The 18,414-nt window shown below is 37.5% G+C and overlaps 1 protein-coding gene across 3 annotated transcripts in view; it reads right to left on the bottom strand.

The window, feature by feature from the left end:
• IFT80 (intraflagellar transport 80) overlaps nucleotides 1–18,414 on the bottom strand; it is a 149,597-nt gene that overhangs the window by 69,412 nt on the left and 61,771 nt on the right. For all 3 annotated transcript variants that reach the window (XM_077826670.1, XM_077826668.1, XM_077826669.1), the window contains exons 6-8: nucleotides 14,120–14,229; nucleotides 11,735–11,824; nucleotides 8,214–8,351 (exon numbers count right to left, since the gene is read on the bottom strand). In XM_077826670.1, coding sequence (XP_077682796.1) covers nucleotides 8,214–8,351; nucleotides 11,735–11,824; nucleotides 14,120–14,229 — 338 coding nt within the window. The remainder of the gene's footprint in view (nucleotides 1–8,213; nucleotides 8,352–11,734; nucleotides 11,825–14,119; nucleotides 14,230–18,414) is intronic.

Below are 18,414 nucleotides of genomic sequence, written 5' to 3'. Positions count from 1 at the left end.
TCCCAATGACAGTCCAGCAAAAGAAGAAGCACAAGCTGTTGAGCTCTGAAAGTCCTTTTTCCTTCCTAAGACCAGCAACCATACATACAAATTTGAGATGGAAAAGACTTAATTCACCCATTTTCTCCCCTCTCTTGCTAATGTAGAAACAGTCCCCCCACAATGTTCTCCTGTGTTTCATCCAATCTAGTTTAAATGGCTAAACTGGTGCCATTTCCACTTTTTCCCCTGGGATCTTTTATTGTATAGTCTAATATCCAAGCTATGTCTAAATATTGCCAATTCTTCCTTTAAAGCCCCACAAATTACTGAAATGCCCTTTTCTGATTGTCCAGCTTGGCAATCACACCCAGCAGCTCTCCATTGTTGTGAACAACTACTCAGCTGACCATGCCAGCTACATGTTCCAAATGTACTCTGGCTTGGAGCAGACAGGAGATATTGGACCTCCTTTGGTCTCTAAACAGTGAAGTGTTGCCAAAGTGAGTGAAGGACAAGTGAGTTGATAAATGGTCCAATGACAGGAAGCATTACCTAGTAAGTAAAGCACATGACAGATTCAGAAAATCTGGAGTCTATTCTGGCACTGCTACATATAACTAGGTAGCCTTGGAGAAGACACCCACCACCACGAAATAGGGTGCCTGAGTTTCCCCATCTATTAAAAAAAAATAATGGTACTTCCCTGGTATTGTGACGCATAATTCATTATTATCTGTAAAATGCTTAGAATACTTGAATAAAAACTATAAATGTTCAAGGAATATTTATCAGAGTAACTAACAATTTTTGTTAGCATTCAACAAAGTATCAAAATATTGTTTCGTTTGTTTGTAACTTTTCTAAAAGTTTCTTCTTAAAAGCCAATATATATCCCTATATATGTCCAATCCTTTGCATATATATGGTGGTTTTATTGCCTTGTTTAAAAAAATAAACACCAAGCTTGTGTGTACAAATGACAAATGTGCAGTCACTACAGGCAAGAATTAACTATTCTCTTATTCATATGTTAGTGATGCACAAAATCACAGGGTGAAGTTCTGGCCCTACTGAAGTCAATGGCAAAATCCCTGTTAATTTCAACAGGGTAGGATTTCACTCATAGTGCACTAAGATGACATGAAATTTATCTCTTACAATCTGGCTGAAGAGCGGAGCTGTACTCTCAGAGGTTTGGCCCCTTTACATCTGAGATTGTCATCTGAGTCTTTCTTGTTGCATTATTGACTCGGAAATTACAGAAGAAAAATAAAACTTTTAAAACATAAGATGAATTTGGAGCTAGAAAAAAACAAACCAAATCCTGGGATGAGATTCTGTGCTGTGCCTCTAATTTAAGAGGCTCTACACAGAATTTATAGCCCATGAGGGATTGAGTGGTCTCTGGTGTACCATAGGTGTAACCTGTCCCATATTGGCCAGAAACTTTAGCTACAACTAAGTGTTGTGGCTCCAATCCCTTGCATCCCCAGCTTTACACCTTACACCAGGATTTATGAAACAGTCCTTAGAAGAAAGTCTGGGTACATCCACACTAGGAAAAAAAGTGTTTTTTCCCCCACTATATTTAGTTAACATGGGGTAAAATCCTAATGGGGATGAGGCAATGTGTAGTTTTCACATACATTAGTAGGTATTCACATATATTAGAGGGAATGACTAGGGAGAGCCTGGGGTTTGCCTTGATCAGCTAACATGTGAATTTCCATACTAGGATTTTAAAACGTGTTAAATACCACATATTAGCTAACATGGTAAAAAACAACTTTTTTCCTAGTAAAGACAAGGCTGCTCTGGCTGTCCCCAGTTCCTACACTGGGGGAATTCTCCCTGGCTATATCTGGGGAACGTAGCACCCATTTACGCTGCTCTGGCCCCTTTAAAACTGACACACAGGAAACAGAGTGGGGTAAGACTTTCATCCCTTCTTTTTAATTAATTGGCCAGAAAGTCATCTTTAACAGTGTGGTAAAATTAAAATCTGACCGACCTTATTTTTTTTAAAAGATGGAAATTAAAGATCAGTACTAGCCACCGGTCAGAAAACAAGCTCGTCTCCTGAAACAAAGGATATAACAGGAATTCCCTATAACAGGAATTATTTTTTGTTTATTTAATTTTAAAGCCTTTGCATTTTCTTTTCTTCCTTCATTTTTTATAAATAAAATCTCAAACTATTTCTGCTTTTTATTAAAAAATTCTCTTTATTTTTTTAATTTTGAACCCCTGCTTTTTACTATTATTTTGTTGGAATCTCTTCCTAATTCTTGCCAGGCAAAAGAGGTTTGTTTTTCAATTGTGCTTGCTCAAGAGAGTTATCTTAACCCAACTAAAAAGCCTTATTGAAATGCAGACGAACATATTTTGCCCTGTCTCGAAAAGCAAAAAAGTCATGTTTTCTCAATCAAGATAGCTGAATGGAATTAGCTTAACATGACCAGAAAGCCCTCTCAACGTTTGGAAGTCATAGATATCTGAAGTCATGTTAGCTGGCCATATTATACCCTAGGATTCCCCTCAGCTTATAGAAGCAGACACTTAGGCCCAGATCCTCAGAAGTATTCAGGCTCCTAACTTCCATTGAAATCAATAGGAGTTAGATGCCTAAATACCTTAGAGGATCTGGGCCTTACGGCTTGTCTACATGGGGAGTTATTCTGGAATAACTATTCCTGATTAACTCCATGAGTGGAGGCTCTTATTCTGGAACAAGTATGCCCTTATACCAAATCAAGTTAATCACAGTGGATTAAACTGATTCACACTCTTATTCCAGAAAAAGTGTACACACACATGGAGTTAATCACGAATAGTGAACCCATTTAAAATTCGCACCCACTCTTATTCCTGATTAATTTTCATATGTAGACAAACCCTTAGGCCTAGTCTGTAGTAAAAAGTTTTACCAGTAAACTGTACCAGTAAGGAGTGTGATTTTTTTCATGATGTATTTACACCAGTTAAAGCCCTGGAGTAGTCACAGTTATACTAATATAAGGCACTTTATATTTCTCTTCACTGAACTGGAATAAATTATACTAGTATAAGGCCTGGTTGACACTTAAAAGTTTTGTTGGCATGTTAAGATTGGGGTGGGGTCTGTGGGGGAATCTAACCAAAAGTCCTAGTTTAGATGCAGATATACCAGCAAAAAAGAGCTTTTGATAGTATAACTTATTTTGTTCATGGAACTGGTATGAACTATATTAGGACAAGAACTCTTTCTCATGTAGACATCGCCTAAGCACTTTTACTGTATAACTATGTCTACACTAGGGGAGTTTGCTTGCTTCATTTATGATGACAGTTAAAACAGCAAATCTTATAAGTGTAGACAAGGCCCTAGCTTAAAATAAAAAGTAAGATGTAACTAACTCATTTGACCTGAGAATTTAAATCTTAGCACCTTATTCATATTCTTCACAGAATCTATTAGTTCCTGTATATTCAATGGAATAAGTCACTTGTCAGTGGATCAAATTTCCTGCCCAGCCATAACCATTTTTTTGTATATATTAAGATTATGGTGTGTGGATAGATCTTAATTAGGTTTATTTATATCTGATATTTACAAGGTAAAAACAGAGGCCATTCACTGAAAACATGGTACATTCAGTGAAAACATAGTATATATTCACTTTCAAGTAATTCAGCAAGTTTGGGAGGGACAAGGTTTGATATTTGAGTGTGTATGCATACACATTTTTCAATCTGTATAGTATTTTTGTATTTTAAATTCAAAGAGCATTTATATAACATAAATACCATAAAGTAAAATGTTAACACAAAATCACTGGTGGAAACTGGGAAGAATTTAACAGATGCAGATTTCTGCTGTTTGATTTATATAAATATTTATTAATCAGCAAGTTTAATATTTAATACTAGACATTATTTTTGAGTTAGCACCAACTATTAAGAAAGCTTCTGTTCAGTTCAAGGACATGTCTCCCACTAGCAAAGATAATCCGTGTTTGTTAAGAGAATTCACCTTCTTAACTCATCTAACTGACCCTTCTTCTCAGATTGGTACTGATATTAAGTGACACAATGTTTTAAACAGTGATGGACCAATCTGTTCCTAAAGCTAGGTTTGTAGAATATTGTATCATGTCACAGTGACAGCTTTTAAAGATTATTATAAATAATAAAACATAGTATTTTCTGAGGAAGGAAATGATATAAACTGATACATTTTTTCAAAACTAAACCAAACCAACAAACAAAAATTTGGCCATGAAGTCTTTGTAGTTGCTAGGTTGTGCATTCAACCCTACTGAGTTCTGAAGAAATCCTCTACATAACTGATTCATCCTCCAGACTATCATGGTGCCAGGGTCAAAATAGTTCAAGAAAATAAGACATCAGAACTTCTTAGCAGTGTTGCTCTCTATATGCATTAGAATATAACACATTTTTAGAATAAGAAAAAGGCCACCTGTCCTATTCATTGCCTGATCCAACATGCGTAGCCCTCAGTGTTCTTAATCCCATATTTGTGCATGTACAGCATGCCTTTCAATTGCTTGTTCTAATGATAGATAAAATAAATGTTCTGTTCAAAATTATAAATAGAAAAGAACAAGTTATGTTCAGGCTATTGTAAGTAAGTAATAATATTAAGAAACTTGTTAAAAATTGTACAATCTTATGCGCTGTACCTACTCTTAAGAAATATTTTATTCCAATACAACTAAAAAATTTTTTGACAAAGCAAAGGCTTATAGGTAAGCAGGGAAGTTGCATACCAGGATCTACTTTTCTTAAAAAGGACAATTTATGTTGGAGATACCATTAAACAACGTAATTTGCGAACCTACATTTTTTAAAATTACTTAAACCTTAGTCTGCTTTGGATTCTTTGTGGCCAATATGCAATCTCCATAAAATCTGAGAATGCTAACAATATTCTAAGAGAAGAGAGAATATTTCTTACCTGGAATTCAGCTTCTTTGAAGAACCGTCTTACAGGAGTCTCACTCTTGGGTCTTGCTCCCAATAACAAACAGGGCAGAACTTCCTGAGCGCAATATATTTTTTAAACCCTAGGGCAGCGGTAATTGTGGCCTGCACGCTATCCCACCTCCACATGTGGACCAACCCCACACACAGTCTCCAGAACCTTCTAGTGAGTTCCTAAATTGCATGGGAAGGAAGAGCTCCCCAAAATAAACCCAGTTAGAAAAAAATGGTACCATCAAACACCAACAAAACAAAAACACCCACCCTTTAACGGAACAAAACAAATCAAAAACCATAAAAACCTCCTAAAGAAAATACACCAGAATCTGAGGAGAGGCAGGAGGTGTATGTGAGAGAGAAAAAGAATGCTGTCTGATAAATCCTCAAAGAGCCAGAATTACAAGTGGGCAATTTTTCTTTCTTTAATCACCACCAGATTCTTGTTCATGAAGAGTAAGTAGCTCGAGGGATTTCTAAAAGCAAGAATGATAAAACACAGAAACAAGCAGCAAAAAAAGGGAAACCAACATCACCTTCAAACCTGAAGGATCAGCCTAGTTTAGTCATCACATACCACTTCCATCCAGATTCTAAACACATACTGCTTCCATCCAGATTCTAAAAATTCAGCACCAGAAGAGACAGGGGAATATGGTGATTGTTTTGGATTTGCTTGGCGTCAAGAAGTATAGAAGAAATATGTCAAAGAGTCAATGTCTCTCTCTTTATGCCACCTATGCTCAGCACTTTTGTAGAGGAAATGCCTCATCAAAACAGTTGAATTTCAGTACTAGCATCTTGGTGCATCAATATACTCAGGGCAAATCATTAGTATATTTCAGAGAACTCTGCTTCAACACAGTGCAATTCACTTCAAGATAACTGATGAAGTGGATCTGCTGGCCCTGTGGGAAAGCTGTGTCTGTGTTGACAAGAGTGGGGCTGTCAAGGTTCCTTCCCCACTCTGAACTCTAGGGTACAGATGTGGGGACCTGCATGAAAGACCCCCTAAGCTTATTCTTACCAGCTTAGGTTAAAAACTTCCCCAAGGTACAAACTTGGCCTTGTCCTTGAACAGTATGCTGCCACCACCAAGCATTTTAAACAAAGAACAAGGAAAGAGACCACTTGGAGACGTCTTCCCCCAAAATATCCCCCCAAGCCCTACACACACCCTTTCCTGGGGAGGCTTGAGAATAATATCCTAACCAATTTGTTACAAAATCATCAAAGACCCAAACCCCTGGATCTTGGAACAACGCAAAAATCAGTCAGGTTCTTAAAAGAAGGATTTTATTAAAAAAAAGAAAGGTAAAAATCATCTCTGTAAAATCAGGATGGAAAATACTTTACAGGGTATTCAGATTCAAAACAGAGAGGATCCCCCTCTGGGCAAAACCTTAAAGTTACAGAAAACAGGAATAAACCTCTCTCTTAACACAGGGAAAATTCACATAAAACAAAAACTAAACTAATCCGCCTTGCTTGGCTTACCTATACTGGTTGCAATATTGGAGAAGTGGATTAGGATCTGTTGGAGAAGATGGATTTCTGTCTGGCCTCTCTCAGTCCCAAAGGGGGAACCACCACGTAAACAAAGAGCACAAACAAAAGCCTTTCCCCCCTACACTGCCCCCAAGATTTGAAAGTATCTTGGTTCCCTTATTGGTCCTTTAGGTCAGGTGCCAGCCAGGTTATCTGAGCTTCTTAACCCTTTACAGGTAACAGGATGTTGCCTCTGGCCAGGAGGGATTTTATAGCACTGTATACAGAAAAGTGGTTACCCTTCCCTTTATATTTATGACAGGGGCCAACAAAGACTCAGAATGCTCTGCTTGAAGGAGCAAGCTTCTGTAGCTAACTGCAGAATGGACATATGTGAGTCTCTAAAGGGTACCTAACAAGAAGGATTGTGTGTGTTCCTCAGGAAACTTGATGGCTCTAGGTAACATTTCAAGGCACACCTCATTTATACACATCTTACTCAACTCCAAGGCAGAGGATGCAGAAGTCGAGCGCATTCATGACTGCCATCCTTTGGCTTAATTGACATTTCTTGAAGGTTCTTACCTCCTTTACGATTAAAGGAGAGGTTGGCTTGCTGAAATAAAGGAATGTGTGAAAAAATGTCTTTAGACACTTACTTGGCACTTCAAAGTTCCAAATCAATGTGCCAAAAACTGTCTCAAAGCACTACCAGAATGTGCTCATGTGTTGGAAGAGTATGCCAAAGCAACTGTAAAGTGCACTGTGAAGAAAATCAAAATGTATTCTGATGAAAATGACCCAAAATACTACAAGCTTTGAAGTGTCAAACTCAGTGAAGTGATAAAATGCCACCAAGAAAAGAGAGATAGGGAGTAAGACAAGAATCCCAACTCATTGAGGTCTGAGGTTATGCGATGGGCTGACAAGAACTTTGAACAACACGCTGCAGAGCTACCGAGACAATCTTGTCAGACAGTGATCTGGAGCTACCTAGTCTAAAATACCAAGGAAGCTACATGAAACTGAATTAAGTTAAGTTTTAACAGGAGACTAACCAATAACCTAGGTCAACAACAAGAACAAAATACCTGGAAAGAAAAGCTGAAAGTAAAAAAAAACAGACAACCGTTGTCTGATGAAAGTCAGGGGACAGCTCCTTCAGAGACCTCAGTCTTTTACCATAGTTGAGGTAATGGTTAGAAGATTCTAGAGGTTGAGGCAGCAGCAGCTGATGGATGCACAAGGGGCTGAGATGAGGGAGAACTTCCACCTGCTAGCTACTACCACAACCATTAATTCTGTGAAGCAAAACACTTATCTAGAGGAGTTCTTCTGTCTAGCTATGGAAGAGTGAGAAGCCAGAGTGAAACTCTAGTGTAGATGGTATCTTTAAAGGATAAATAATAAGAATTATACACTGATCTGGTAAAGAATCTGCAAAATATAATTGTGAAGCATAAAATAACAAAGATGTAACAACCAAAGGTGTGAAGAGAAAAGGGTAAAATATGATAGAACTAGTTGACCCTACACAAAACTGTAAAGTGTTCATAAGGCACCATTAAATACAGAGACAAATGCACCAAACAGACAAAGGAGACAATCACTCAGCCAGAAGCACCCAGGGGAAAGATACTAAAAAGCCAGGACTATTCTCTACAAATGAAAATATGTGTATACATGTGTGTTCTCTGGAATATTTACTATATTTTTAATAAATTTGCACACTACATCTGTTCTTTGTCAGAGCTGTTACTTACCCCAGTTTTATCACATAGGCGCAAAGTATGAAAAGACCCCACAGCAAATAATTCTCCATCCGGAGCCCAGGCAACAGAAGTTATAGGATAATCATGAGGCTGAGAGCTGTACAGTAGACGACCATAACTATCCCACACCTCAGAAAGAAAAAATAAATTAGTCTGAATTTATTTTGGACATATTTTATTTTAGAGGCATCATTCTTTATATTTTGGACTTCTTATGTTAGAAGCATCATTTCTTCAGCTTAAAATATTTTTAAGTTGTAGAAATATGTTTATTTTTTAAACAAATTGCTACATTAAAAAAGATATCTAATGCATTTAACAGTTGGGTTTGTGTGTGTGTGTGATTGTTTTTACAGTATATGCACAATGTAACAGCTGGGCCTGATCCTGCATACTTTGCATGCCCAAATTTCCCAATGAAAGCAAGTTTGGAAGTTTGGGCCCTTTTGTGCATCATCTCAAGATTTTATAGCTACAAATTCTCTGTAAAATCAGATTCCTATTTCTAAGTTATTTCAGTGCATTCTCCTCCAGCTACCTGGAAGACCAGCTCACCACAAAAATAATTTTTACCTGAAGTCAGATTTGTTTTGCTAAAATATGGGAAATATTATATTGATATCTGTATTCTGCATTATTAACTAGTTGTTTCTTGGTGCACTATTGTACTTTTTTTCCTAGACCTGTATGTTTCCTAAATACTTCTAATCATTCTTCTTGTATAGTAATATCAAATATAAAATTGCATGCACATCAACTATCAACAGCCAGTCAGTAAGTCAAGCCAGGGGACAGTGAACAGAATCTTTATGGTTGTACATTCTCAGATGCCTCACAATCTGTTGAGGCCCAAAGGGGAGAGATCGTTTGTGATAACAACCCAAACTGAGGTATAGAAGAAATTATTTATGCACAAAACTTAAAATGCTGTGGGATTCAATTCTGTAATGCAAAATAACTGTTACCATCAGTTTCATGATTCTTTATTTTTGTTGTAAACATTTTTCACCAATACAAGCAAGGGGATGCCAAATTTGTGTGGAACATAGGTAACTTTGTGACTAAAATGAGTGATATCTTTTGAAATGGAAATATAAACCTTTCACATATCCTTCATCTCATTTCCCCAGCTGTTCATGTGAGGTGTGAAGTAAGTGTAAGACTCTTACTGCTGAATCTTAAAACTATGAAAAATATTGTTATTTTTCTTCATTAAAGAAGTTTATAATGAGGTTGTCAATGTAATTTGGAAATTTTCCAATGGCACTGCCAGTAGAATGCCAGCAAGAACACTTCACGCATTAGTAACTTATAAGTTTATAAAAAAAATTATATTAAATAATCAAAGTACAAATTAAGTTTTTATTAAAATTTACTACCTAGTTAAATGATAAAAAAATAACATTTTACACAGGTTTAAAGCTATTTCCAAAAACAGATCTTAGACGGACATGAAAAAAATGTGTTTTTGAAATGAGAGCAATTGCTACAAGAGTCCTTTTATGATTTTTCTTTTTTAAGTTTTTCTTTGCTCAGGCTGAGCTCTAATAGTTTGTGTAGGATAGGAAAAGTAGTTGAGGTTATATGGGGTTCGTTAACATATTTTATATAAATTTTTTAGTTCTCCTTTCTCCCTTCTTTTTCTTTACCATTCACTGTCTTCTTAATGTATCTTATTCTTTCTTCTTCTCAGTTCTCATTTCATACCGATCAGTTAAATGTTCATGGAATATTGTTAACCCTCACTTCAATACAATGATCGTCACTTCTTTAAATTATAATTTTACTTCTATTTTTTCTCCTAAACAGTGACAAATATAGCAGATGAAATTTAAACTTTAAAGTTTCTTACATTTCCACCAATTTTTCATATCAAATGACATTCTTTGTATTTCGGACAAATGGTTCCTTAGAATGTGTATTAACTATTTACGCTAAACAATTTGTTCCATCTTGCATTTAGCTGTGATGCTCTGAGTACTTTTCTCAGATGTGAAGAATTCTGTGTAGCTCAAAACCTTGTCACTTTCACCATCAGAAGTTGTTCCAGTAAATGATACTACCTCGCCCACCTTGTCTCTTTAATTTCTTTATATAAAATTTGAGCTTTGTGTATTTTTATTTTGCTGTACAGTATGTTTATGACAAAAATTATAAAAAATTAAAAATAAAACTAGAGTAATTAAAATCTACTGGCCCAGTTCATACCCTCAAGAACCACATGGAGGGATCATCAACATGCAGATTTCCTCTTCCCCTGGCTCTTCTACCAGACCCTTCATCTGCTCACAGTTCCCCAGTCTCCAGACCCTGCAGTAGACTCACTACAGAACCCCCAGGTCTGTGCAGAAGGTAGAAAAGAACTTGGGAGAAGCTGGGAAGGTGAGAGTTGGCTGGGAACACGACTGCAATGGGGATAAAATGCACATCAGTCCCCCTCTTAGGAATAATAGAGAATAATAATAATGGAGGCCACATATTCCTCCCCTCTCAGGGACCTGGAGCAAACCATGCCAGGGAGGATGTATTTCCTGGGAAAGTATCTCTACTGGAGCTATGCTGACAGGAAACCTGAATGAGGAAGGGTTGGTGGCTTTTGAAGGCTTATGGGGTCAGAGCAACAGCACGGGCAGAGGGTTTTTGTTAAAGCTGGCCCTTGGCCTCCTGTCAATTCCCAGGTATTTGCCAGGTCTGGGAAGATTATTTGCAGGTGGCAAACCTTGCCCTCCAACAGCATGATGCAGAGGGATCTCAGCGAGTTCCCTTATTCCACAGAGTGGATGATCCGGGCCACTGTACCTAGTATATTAGCAGGGAGTCCATTCATAGTATGCAATAATCTGAAAGAAGATTTAAACAGAAAGACTATATAATTCAAGATTTTTTTAAAATCACAGCACATAAATGAGAGAATGTTAGAATTCAGATACCAACTAATTAAAGTAAGTTCACAATTAAGGGGGAAAACATAAAGCATCCTCTACTACTGACAGAGAACAGTGTGCCAGCGATACAATTTTCCTAAGGATCCCACCTGTATTCAGGTAACAGGACAAACTGTGTTTCCCCTTTAATTGTAATTTCTTAACTTTTCTCAGTTCATATCTTAGTCTTAATATTCCTTCAGCAGCTAGGGCTTGTCTACCTGGTACAGAAATGCACACTAGAGGGGTGCAAAGTGTAGAGTGCACTGAAGTGTTGTGCTCTAATTGCTCTGTGTAAACCCTGCTGTTGCGGCCTAAAAGGTACCTAGCAATCACTGATGTAGTCCCATTTGAAATAATACTGTGTTAACATGCGCTAGAATCTTTTCGTTCAGTTTAACTGCTATTTCCTGAAAACTGAAATCCTTCAAATTACACTTAAATTTTTCTGTCTAATTGGATTTGAGTTTGAAAGGTCTTGGGAAGGTTGGAGAAAGTTAGTAGTGCCTAGTATTGTTACTCAGTTGCTGCTTTAAATATTTATTTAAATAATTTAATCCACTGTAATTAAAGTTAAACAATACACACCTTATATTTACAGTCTTCACCAGCGGACAGGATAAGGTCATTGACCGAGTTCCAATCAAGTTTTAAAATAACTCCATCATGGGCTTTCCACTGACAGGAAAAGAAATAAATTAAGTATACATTTAAAGCTAGCAATTGCTTTACTATTATTTTTAGTATTTACTTTTTTTATTCTGGTAACATTTATAGGCCCCAGTCAGGATCAGGTTCCAGTTGTGCTTAGCACTGTACAAATACAGCAGACATGGTCTCTTCCTGCAGAAACTTACAATTTAATTTAACATAACACACAATAAAGGGGGAGTGAGGACAAGGGTAATAATGTGGTTATGCACTTATATTTTGTCTAAGCGTCTCCACAATTTGAATGTTCCAAACTACAATAGGATTTTTTTTTTAATTTATTTTTAAAGCCTCTGCATATTCCTTCTTTTTTATTTAAAAAAAAATCAAAGCCTATTTCTGTTTATTTGAAATTTCTGGGTTTTTTATTTTAAACCTCTGCTTGTTACTATTATTCTATTTAGGCCTCTCCCTAATTCAATATTTTCAGCAACAGCTTATATCTGTTCTTTCATCTTTTTAAACATGGATCTATTTCTTAAACTCCATTTAAACTTCAAGTAGCCATTTATTTGTGTCCCCACTCCCCATAAAATATCATTTTCACTCATTTTTACTGCTTACTTCTATCAGTAGATAGCTTTATTAAGAATATTAACATGACATATGTTCATATATGAGGTAAACTCTACACAACTATTTATACCGTATAGATTCTTGAGCCCAAAGAATCTGATGTGGATATCCGCGGATATAAATCGGTATCCGTGGAACCACAGGGCTCTCCCAGGAACTGCAGCAGTGAAAGGAGCAGAACATGGGGCCGCCGCTCCTAGGAACCAGCACCCTACGCCAACAGCTCCTCCAGTGAGGCTGTACTGCCCCCAGCCCTGCCCAATAGGGCGGGCACCAGGGTCACCAGCAGCTGTCCCTGGTCACACTCTTGTGTTCCAGCGGCATGCATGCTCCCAGACTGGAGACGCAGACAGCTGCATGGCAGGGCTGGGGCAGTACATGTGGGGCGCTGGCTCCTGGGAGCAGCAGCCTCACATCCTGCTCCTTTCACCTCTGCAGTTCCCGGGAGAGCCCTGAGGTTCTGCGGATACCTATTTATATCCGTGGACATAAATCTGTATCTGTGCAGGGCTCTATCTATACATTAGCTCCACCACAAGACTGTATTTTATCTCTTCTGCATTTAAATCAAGCAGTTTCCTCCTCTGTGCTGCCTGGGCCCAGAAGGGGGACAATAAATTCCCCTCCCTGGCTCTGTGCACAATCACAGGGAGAGTCCTGATCAGTCCCAGGCTGGGTATGCTCAGCATAGACAGAATCTTTAGGGAATTTACCTATGAAGCTCGAGCAGGTCTTGAGTGAATATGTGCAAAGTGCTATTTTTCAGATGCTTATAACTCAGCCATATTTGGATGGATCTTCACAAGGACAGTAAAAGGCATATATCTGACACAAAGGCTACTAAAAAAGGAGAACTTGTGGCACCTTAGAGACTAACAAATTTATTTGAGCATAAGCTTTCGTGAGCTACAGCTCACTTCATCGGATGCATGAAAGCTTATGCTCAAATAAATTTGTTAGTTTCTAAGGTGCCACAAGTACTCCTTTTCTTTTTGCATATACAGACTAACACGGTTGCTAGTCTGAAACCTGACAAAGGCTACTGCCTTCCAAATTTCAATTCCCCTTTCCAAAGCAAGTGGGCACTGAAACATCTCAAAGAAAAGGTTACCAAATTTTTTAATATGAGCAAAACAACATATTTTCCCTAGCAGGAAATGGCTAAACAGTTTTGGTGGTGAAATTTTCCAAAATTTTGTAGCCCAAATGGTTAAAGTTTGGCAAATATATAAACGACTCAAAACCATCTTATATTGGAAAGTGGCAAGCAATCTTAACAACAGGCAGTACTACCATGTATATTACTACATTTAAAATACATTTTGAATTTTGACTAAATAAAGGACGTATATAAATGGTGCAAGCAAGGTATGGCTTGCTATGAAAGCTTCACAACACATCTTCACCAGTCCATTTCAGTCTTGGTCTGCAGCACATCTATAATTCCAGGCCTCGATCCTGCACATTTATATGCAAGCTTTACTTTAGGAACTGTGAGTAATCCCACTGACTTCCTTGCAGGATCAGAGCCCTAGTCTTTATTCTTTCTAGTTTTTATTTAATTCTAGTTTAAAAATGCTGCCCATACCAAATTGTGTTGTGATTTAGTTGTATCACTTATATGAAACTTTATTTTACTAGTAAAATATCACTGAAGCCTGATATGTAAATTTATATTAACGATACCTGTAAAACTTTAGCATTTGGTTGAAGAGGTTTAATAATCAGCTGCTTCCCTGATGTATAGAGAACTTTTTCTGAATCAGGGCCCCATGCTACTGAGTAAACTGGTGTTCCTGTAGAAAGACAGAAGAAATTGTATCTTATAAAGATGATTTGAAAAACACATGCAGAATTTATTAAAGGCACATAAAATGATTAATAAAACATAATGTTGCTGAAACATTTGGAATTTGTATATTCTGGAGAGACAAAGCAGAGCTGTTTTAATACTCATAGCAGAAATAATTTCAATATATTTACTAAATACCTTATTGATATTTAAGAACAACTGTGGTGCTAAACAGCACAATTTAACAAGGCAAATCTACCTGCTCCTATTGGTGATTCTACTGGGTGGCTACAGGAGTGAAGATGAATCCAGCAGGCTAACTCTTAAAAGTCTTTAAAAGATGCCAGCAGGGACCTAACAAAAGAATGACACCTCTCCACTTTTTCTTTCCAGCCAGCAGCTCTTCAGAGAATTATCATCCCTGTGCTCCCATCAACTGGGCTAATTGCTGCCATGGGAAGAGGTTATAGATGACTGCTATCTGGTTGGTGTGGGAGAAAGAAAACTGTCCCCCAGCTAAGAGGAGTGGGAGGAGACCACCCTCTGTCCCTCACACTAACTTAACTGCAGCTCTGGCCATGTTTAGTGGCTTCCAAGATAGTGCATACCGCCACAGAAACAGTTATGCCATCAACATCTAAAGAAATCGTCTGACCCCTGAGGAAGTGACAAGTCCCACTGTATATAGAAATAAAAACATGGATGGTGAAATTTTGGCAAGATTGTCATCTGATGGTTGTACATTGGCTTATGTGGAATGAATTATTGGTCTCATTTTAATTTCAAGTATATAGGTGCCCATGTCACTTTTAGCTCTAAATGGCATCCTTGAAGGCAGCCTTGTCAAATATTAAATGGGTATGAAAATTGAACTGTTATTATTTTAAATCACATTTGTATACATACTACTTTATGGACAAATGCAGTCCCTGCCCCTTATGGTTTACAGTCTGAATTTAAACATGACTTGACAACTACTGACAAATAATGAGGCTTCAGAAGGGAGGGTACAGGATACAATAATATTAGGTTGTTGCTTTGGTTATCCATGTGCTCATCTTGATGGTTCTGTGTTTTATAAAATGTTTTTGTTGGCTTATTTATTGACTAGCCACTGTCCAGGCTATATACACTGTATATTCTGTGGAAATATGTGGAAGTTTCAATCTTCAGGTTTATGAGTCGGTGTCTTTCATCAGTGGTGAATTCATTTAATTTTTAAAAAATAACCCTGATGCAGCACCATATATGTTAAATGTTATAAAATAAAGACTTATGTCCTTGCAAGGTCAATGATTAACATAATTCATTTAAAGTGAAATCCCGGTCCCATTGACTTCAGTGGACATCTTGACATTGAGTTCCATCTGGAGTTGAACCACAGACCTAGTCATGAAAAGCTTTGTATTCTATTATTACTAATATCCTGGTGCACCTGCATTATTCTTTATCAAGTGTTTAAACATACATTGAAGCTGCAGTCAGCTATAATGCATTGAACTACAACTCTGTTCTGATCAGACTTACCAATTGGGAAAAAGAAAGAACAGTGTACTTGCCTTTGAAAGCTGCATTAGTAAACAGAGAGTGAGGAAACCCAAAAAAGACCATTTCTGACGGACTCATTATTTCACTATTGATTTTGCCCCCTAAAATTGAAGGAAGTTCCATTATTCTACTTCTTCATGTTTCTGACCCAGAATCTGAGAGATTCACGTTTACCTCAGGATTGTACCTGAATTTCAATTTACAAAAAAGTATCAAATAATCAGAAAAAATGAGGTAAAATGTGAGCAGATCAAGACAACATGATTGTTAAAATGTAAGTTACCTGTTCATACTACCACTCCCAACATTTCTACCATGGGTGATAGTGCAAAACTGTGAAAGTGAAGAAAGACGTTAGCATACTTATAGGGTAAAATTGTCAAAAGCACTTAAGTGACTTAAGACCCAAAGTCCCATTTTCAAAAATGACTTAGGCACTGAATGAGTTAGTCTTAAATTGCTTTTGAAAATTTTACCCATAATATCTGAGGTCTTCTTTCATATCTTAGCATCAAGCAGCCTTCAGATTTTTTCTTCTCTACAAGGAAATGCTTTTACCCCTGCATTTGTCTGCTCCATTTCTGCTGTTCTTCCTCAGTGTTTGAACAAAGATGCTGTCCAAGAAATCCCTCTCCTGTGCTGCCAGTTGGTCAGAACTGACACCAGTCTTCTAGTAAAGCTGTGGAGTGGTATCAGAAAGACGCATAAATTGGAGAAATGTACCTAAAATTACATTTTTATGTTTAGTGAACAGGAAAGAAATGAAGAGGCAAAGAAGTTAGTCAAGTGTGCTACAAATCACTTTGTGGTTTGCAGACTGAATTCCTTAAAGACATTCTCATTAAAAGTTCTTGCTCCTAAATGCTGTTCTGCCTTCAGAACTGTCTGCATTAATAACCAGTGACTCCACTTGCAAGTTATTCACATGAAATATTGTTCTCATGTCACTGCCACATACAGTGGTTCCATGCTAGGCGAGAGAGAGAGAGAGAGCAAGTGCAGCTCGCCACAAAAACAATAGAGCAGCCCCATTTAATGCATTGCTAAGAATCATAGGATAACCCACGAATAATCCAACACAGCACATGGGCTATTACACTACCACTGTAGATGAAGTAACATGGGTCTGGAGGGGTAGGCTTTGCAGTTGGGATGCTCAATCCATGCTAGGCTAGCCTAGGCTAACTGCAGTGAAGATTTATCCCAGAGTACAAGAAATGTCAGGCAAAATATATGCTAGTACTGCTTAAAATACCAGGTACGTCAGTCTGTTGCTCTGTGATTTCAGCGGAATGCAAGAATGTGAATGGAACATTGTAGGAGCACAGATGCTAGAACGGATGACATGCAAGAAAATGGCTAAAAATCATGAGCAATGGTAAGAGTTGAGCAGCCTTAACTACAGGTATCACTACTAACTCTGCCTAAAATAACAAGAATGTTCTATCTTTCCACCATAAGGAAATTTTAACCATCATGTCTCAATCTGCTCACATTTTACCTCATATTATCTGTTTGATACTTAGCTGTAAATTGAAATTTAGGTACAATCCTGAGGTAAAAGTGAATCTCTCAGATTCTGGATCACAAACATGAAGTGAAATAATGGAACTTCCTTCATAAGGGTTCTTTTTTTCTACAGTGATCAAGGGCAATAACAAGTGAATGAAATGGGTAAAACATTTAAGCAATGATAATTCTACCATCTTTTAATAACATGACACAAAGATGATAGCAGATGATACAAAATTATTCAAGATAGTTAAGTCCAAAGCTGAGTACAGAGTTATGGGGGGATCTCACAAAACTAGGTTACTGGGCAGATGAAATTGCCAAATGAAATTCAACATTGATAAGTGTACACTGGAAAATATAATCCCAACTACACATATATAATGGGTTTCTACTAAAAAAAAGAAAAGAAAAAGATATTGGCATCACCATGGCGTCTCTGAAAACTAGTGCACAGCAGCAATCAAAAAGGCTAATGGAATATTAGGAACTATTAGGAAAGGGACAGAAAATAAGACAGAAAATATCATAGTACCACTATATAAAACCATGGTGCACGCACATTTTCAATACTATGTCCAGTTCTGGTTGCCCCATCTCAAAAAGTATATAGTGAAACTGCCAAAGGTTCAGAGAATGGCAACAAAGATGATCAAGGGAATCGAACAGCTTCCATACAAGGAGAGACTAAAAAGATTATGACTGTCAGCTTGGAAAAGAGACGACTATGGGGTGGAGGGTGGGAGATATGATGAGAGGTTTATAAAATCATGAATATTGTGGGAGAAAGTGCTATTTATCCTTTCCCGCAATACAAAAACCAGGGGTCACCAGATGAAATGAATAGGCAGTAGGGTTAAAACAAACAATAAGTACATTTTCCACACAACATACAATTAACCTATGGAACTCACTGCCATGGGATGTTGTGATGGACAAATATCTAACTGGGCTCAAAAAAGAACTAGATAAGCTTATGGAAAATAGGGCCATCAATGGCTATTAGCCAAGATGGTCAGGAATGTAATCCCATACTCAGTGCAACCCTAAACCTCTGACTGCCAGAAGCCAGGAGGGGAAGACAGGGATGGGATCACTCCAAATGCCCTGTTGTGTACACTTTCCCTTA

The sequence above is a fragment of the Eretmochelys imbricata genome, chromosome 9 (genome assembly GCF_965152235.1).
Source record: "Eretmochelys imbricata isolate rEreImb1 chromosome 9, rEreImb1.hap1, whole genome shotgun sequence".
In the NCBI taxonomy this organism is placed as follows: Eukaryota; Metazoa; Chordata; order Testudines; family Cheloniidae; genus Eretmochelys; species Eretmochelys imbricata.
This window is presented reverse-complemented; position numbering and strand designations above follow the sequence as displayed.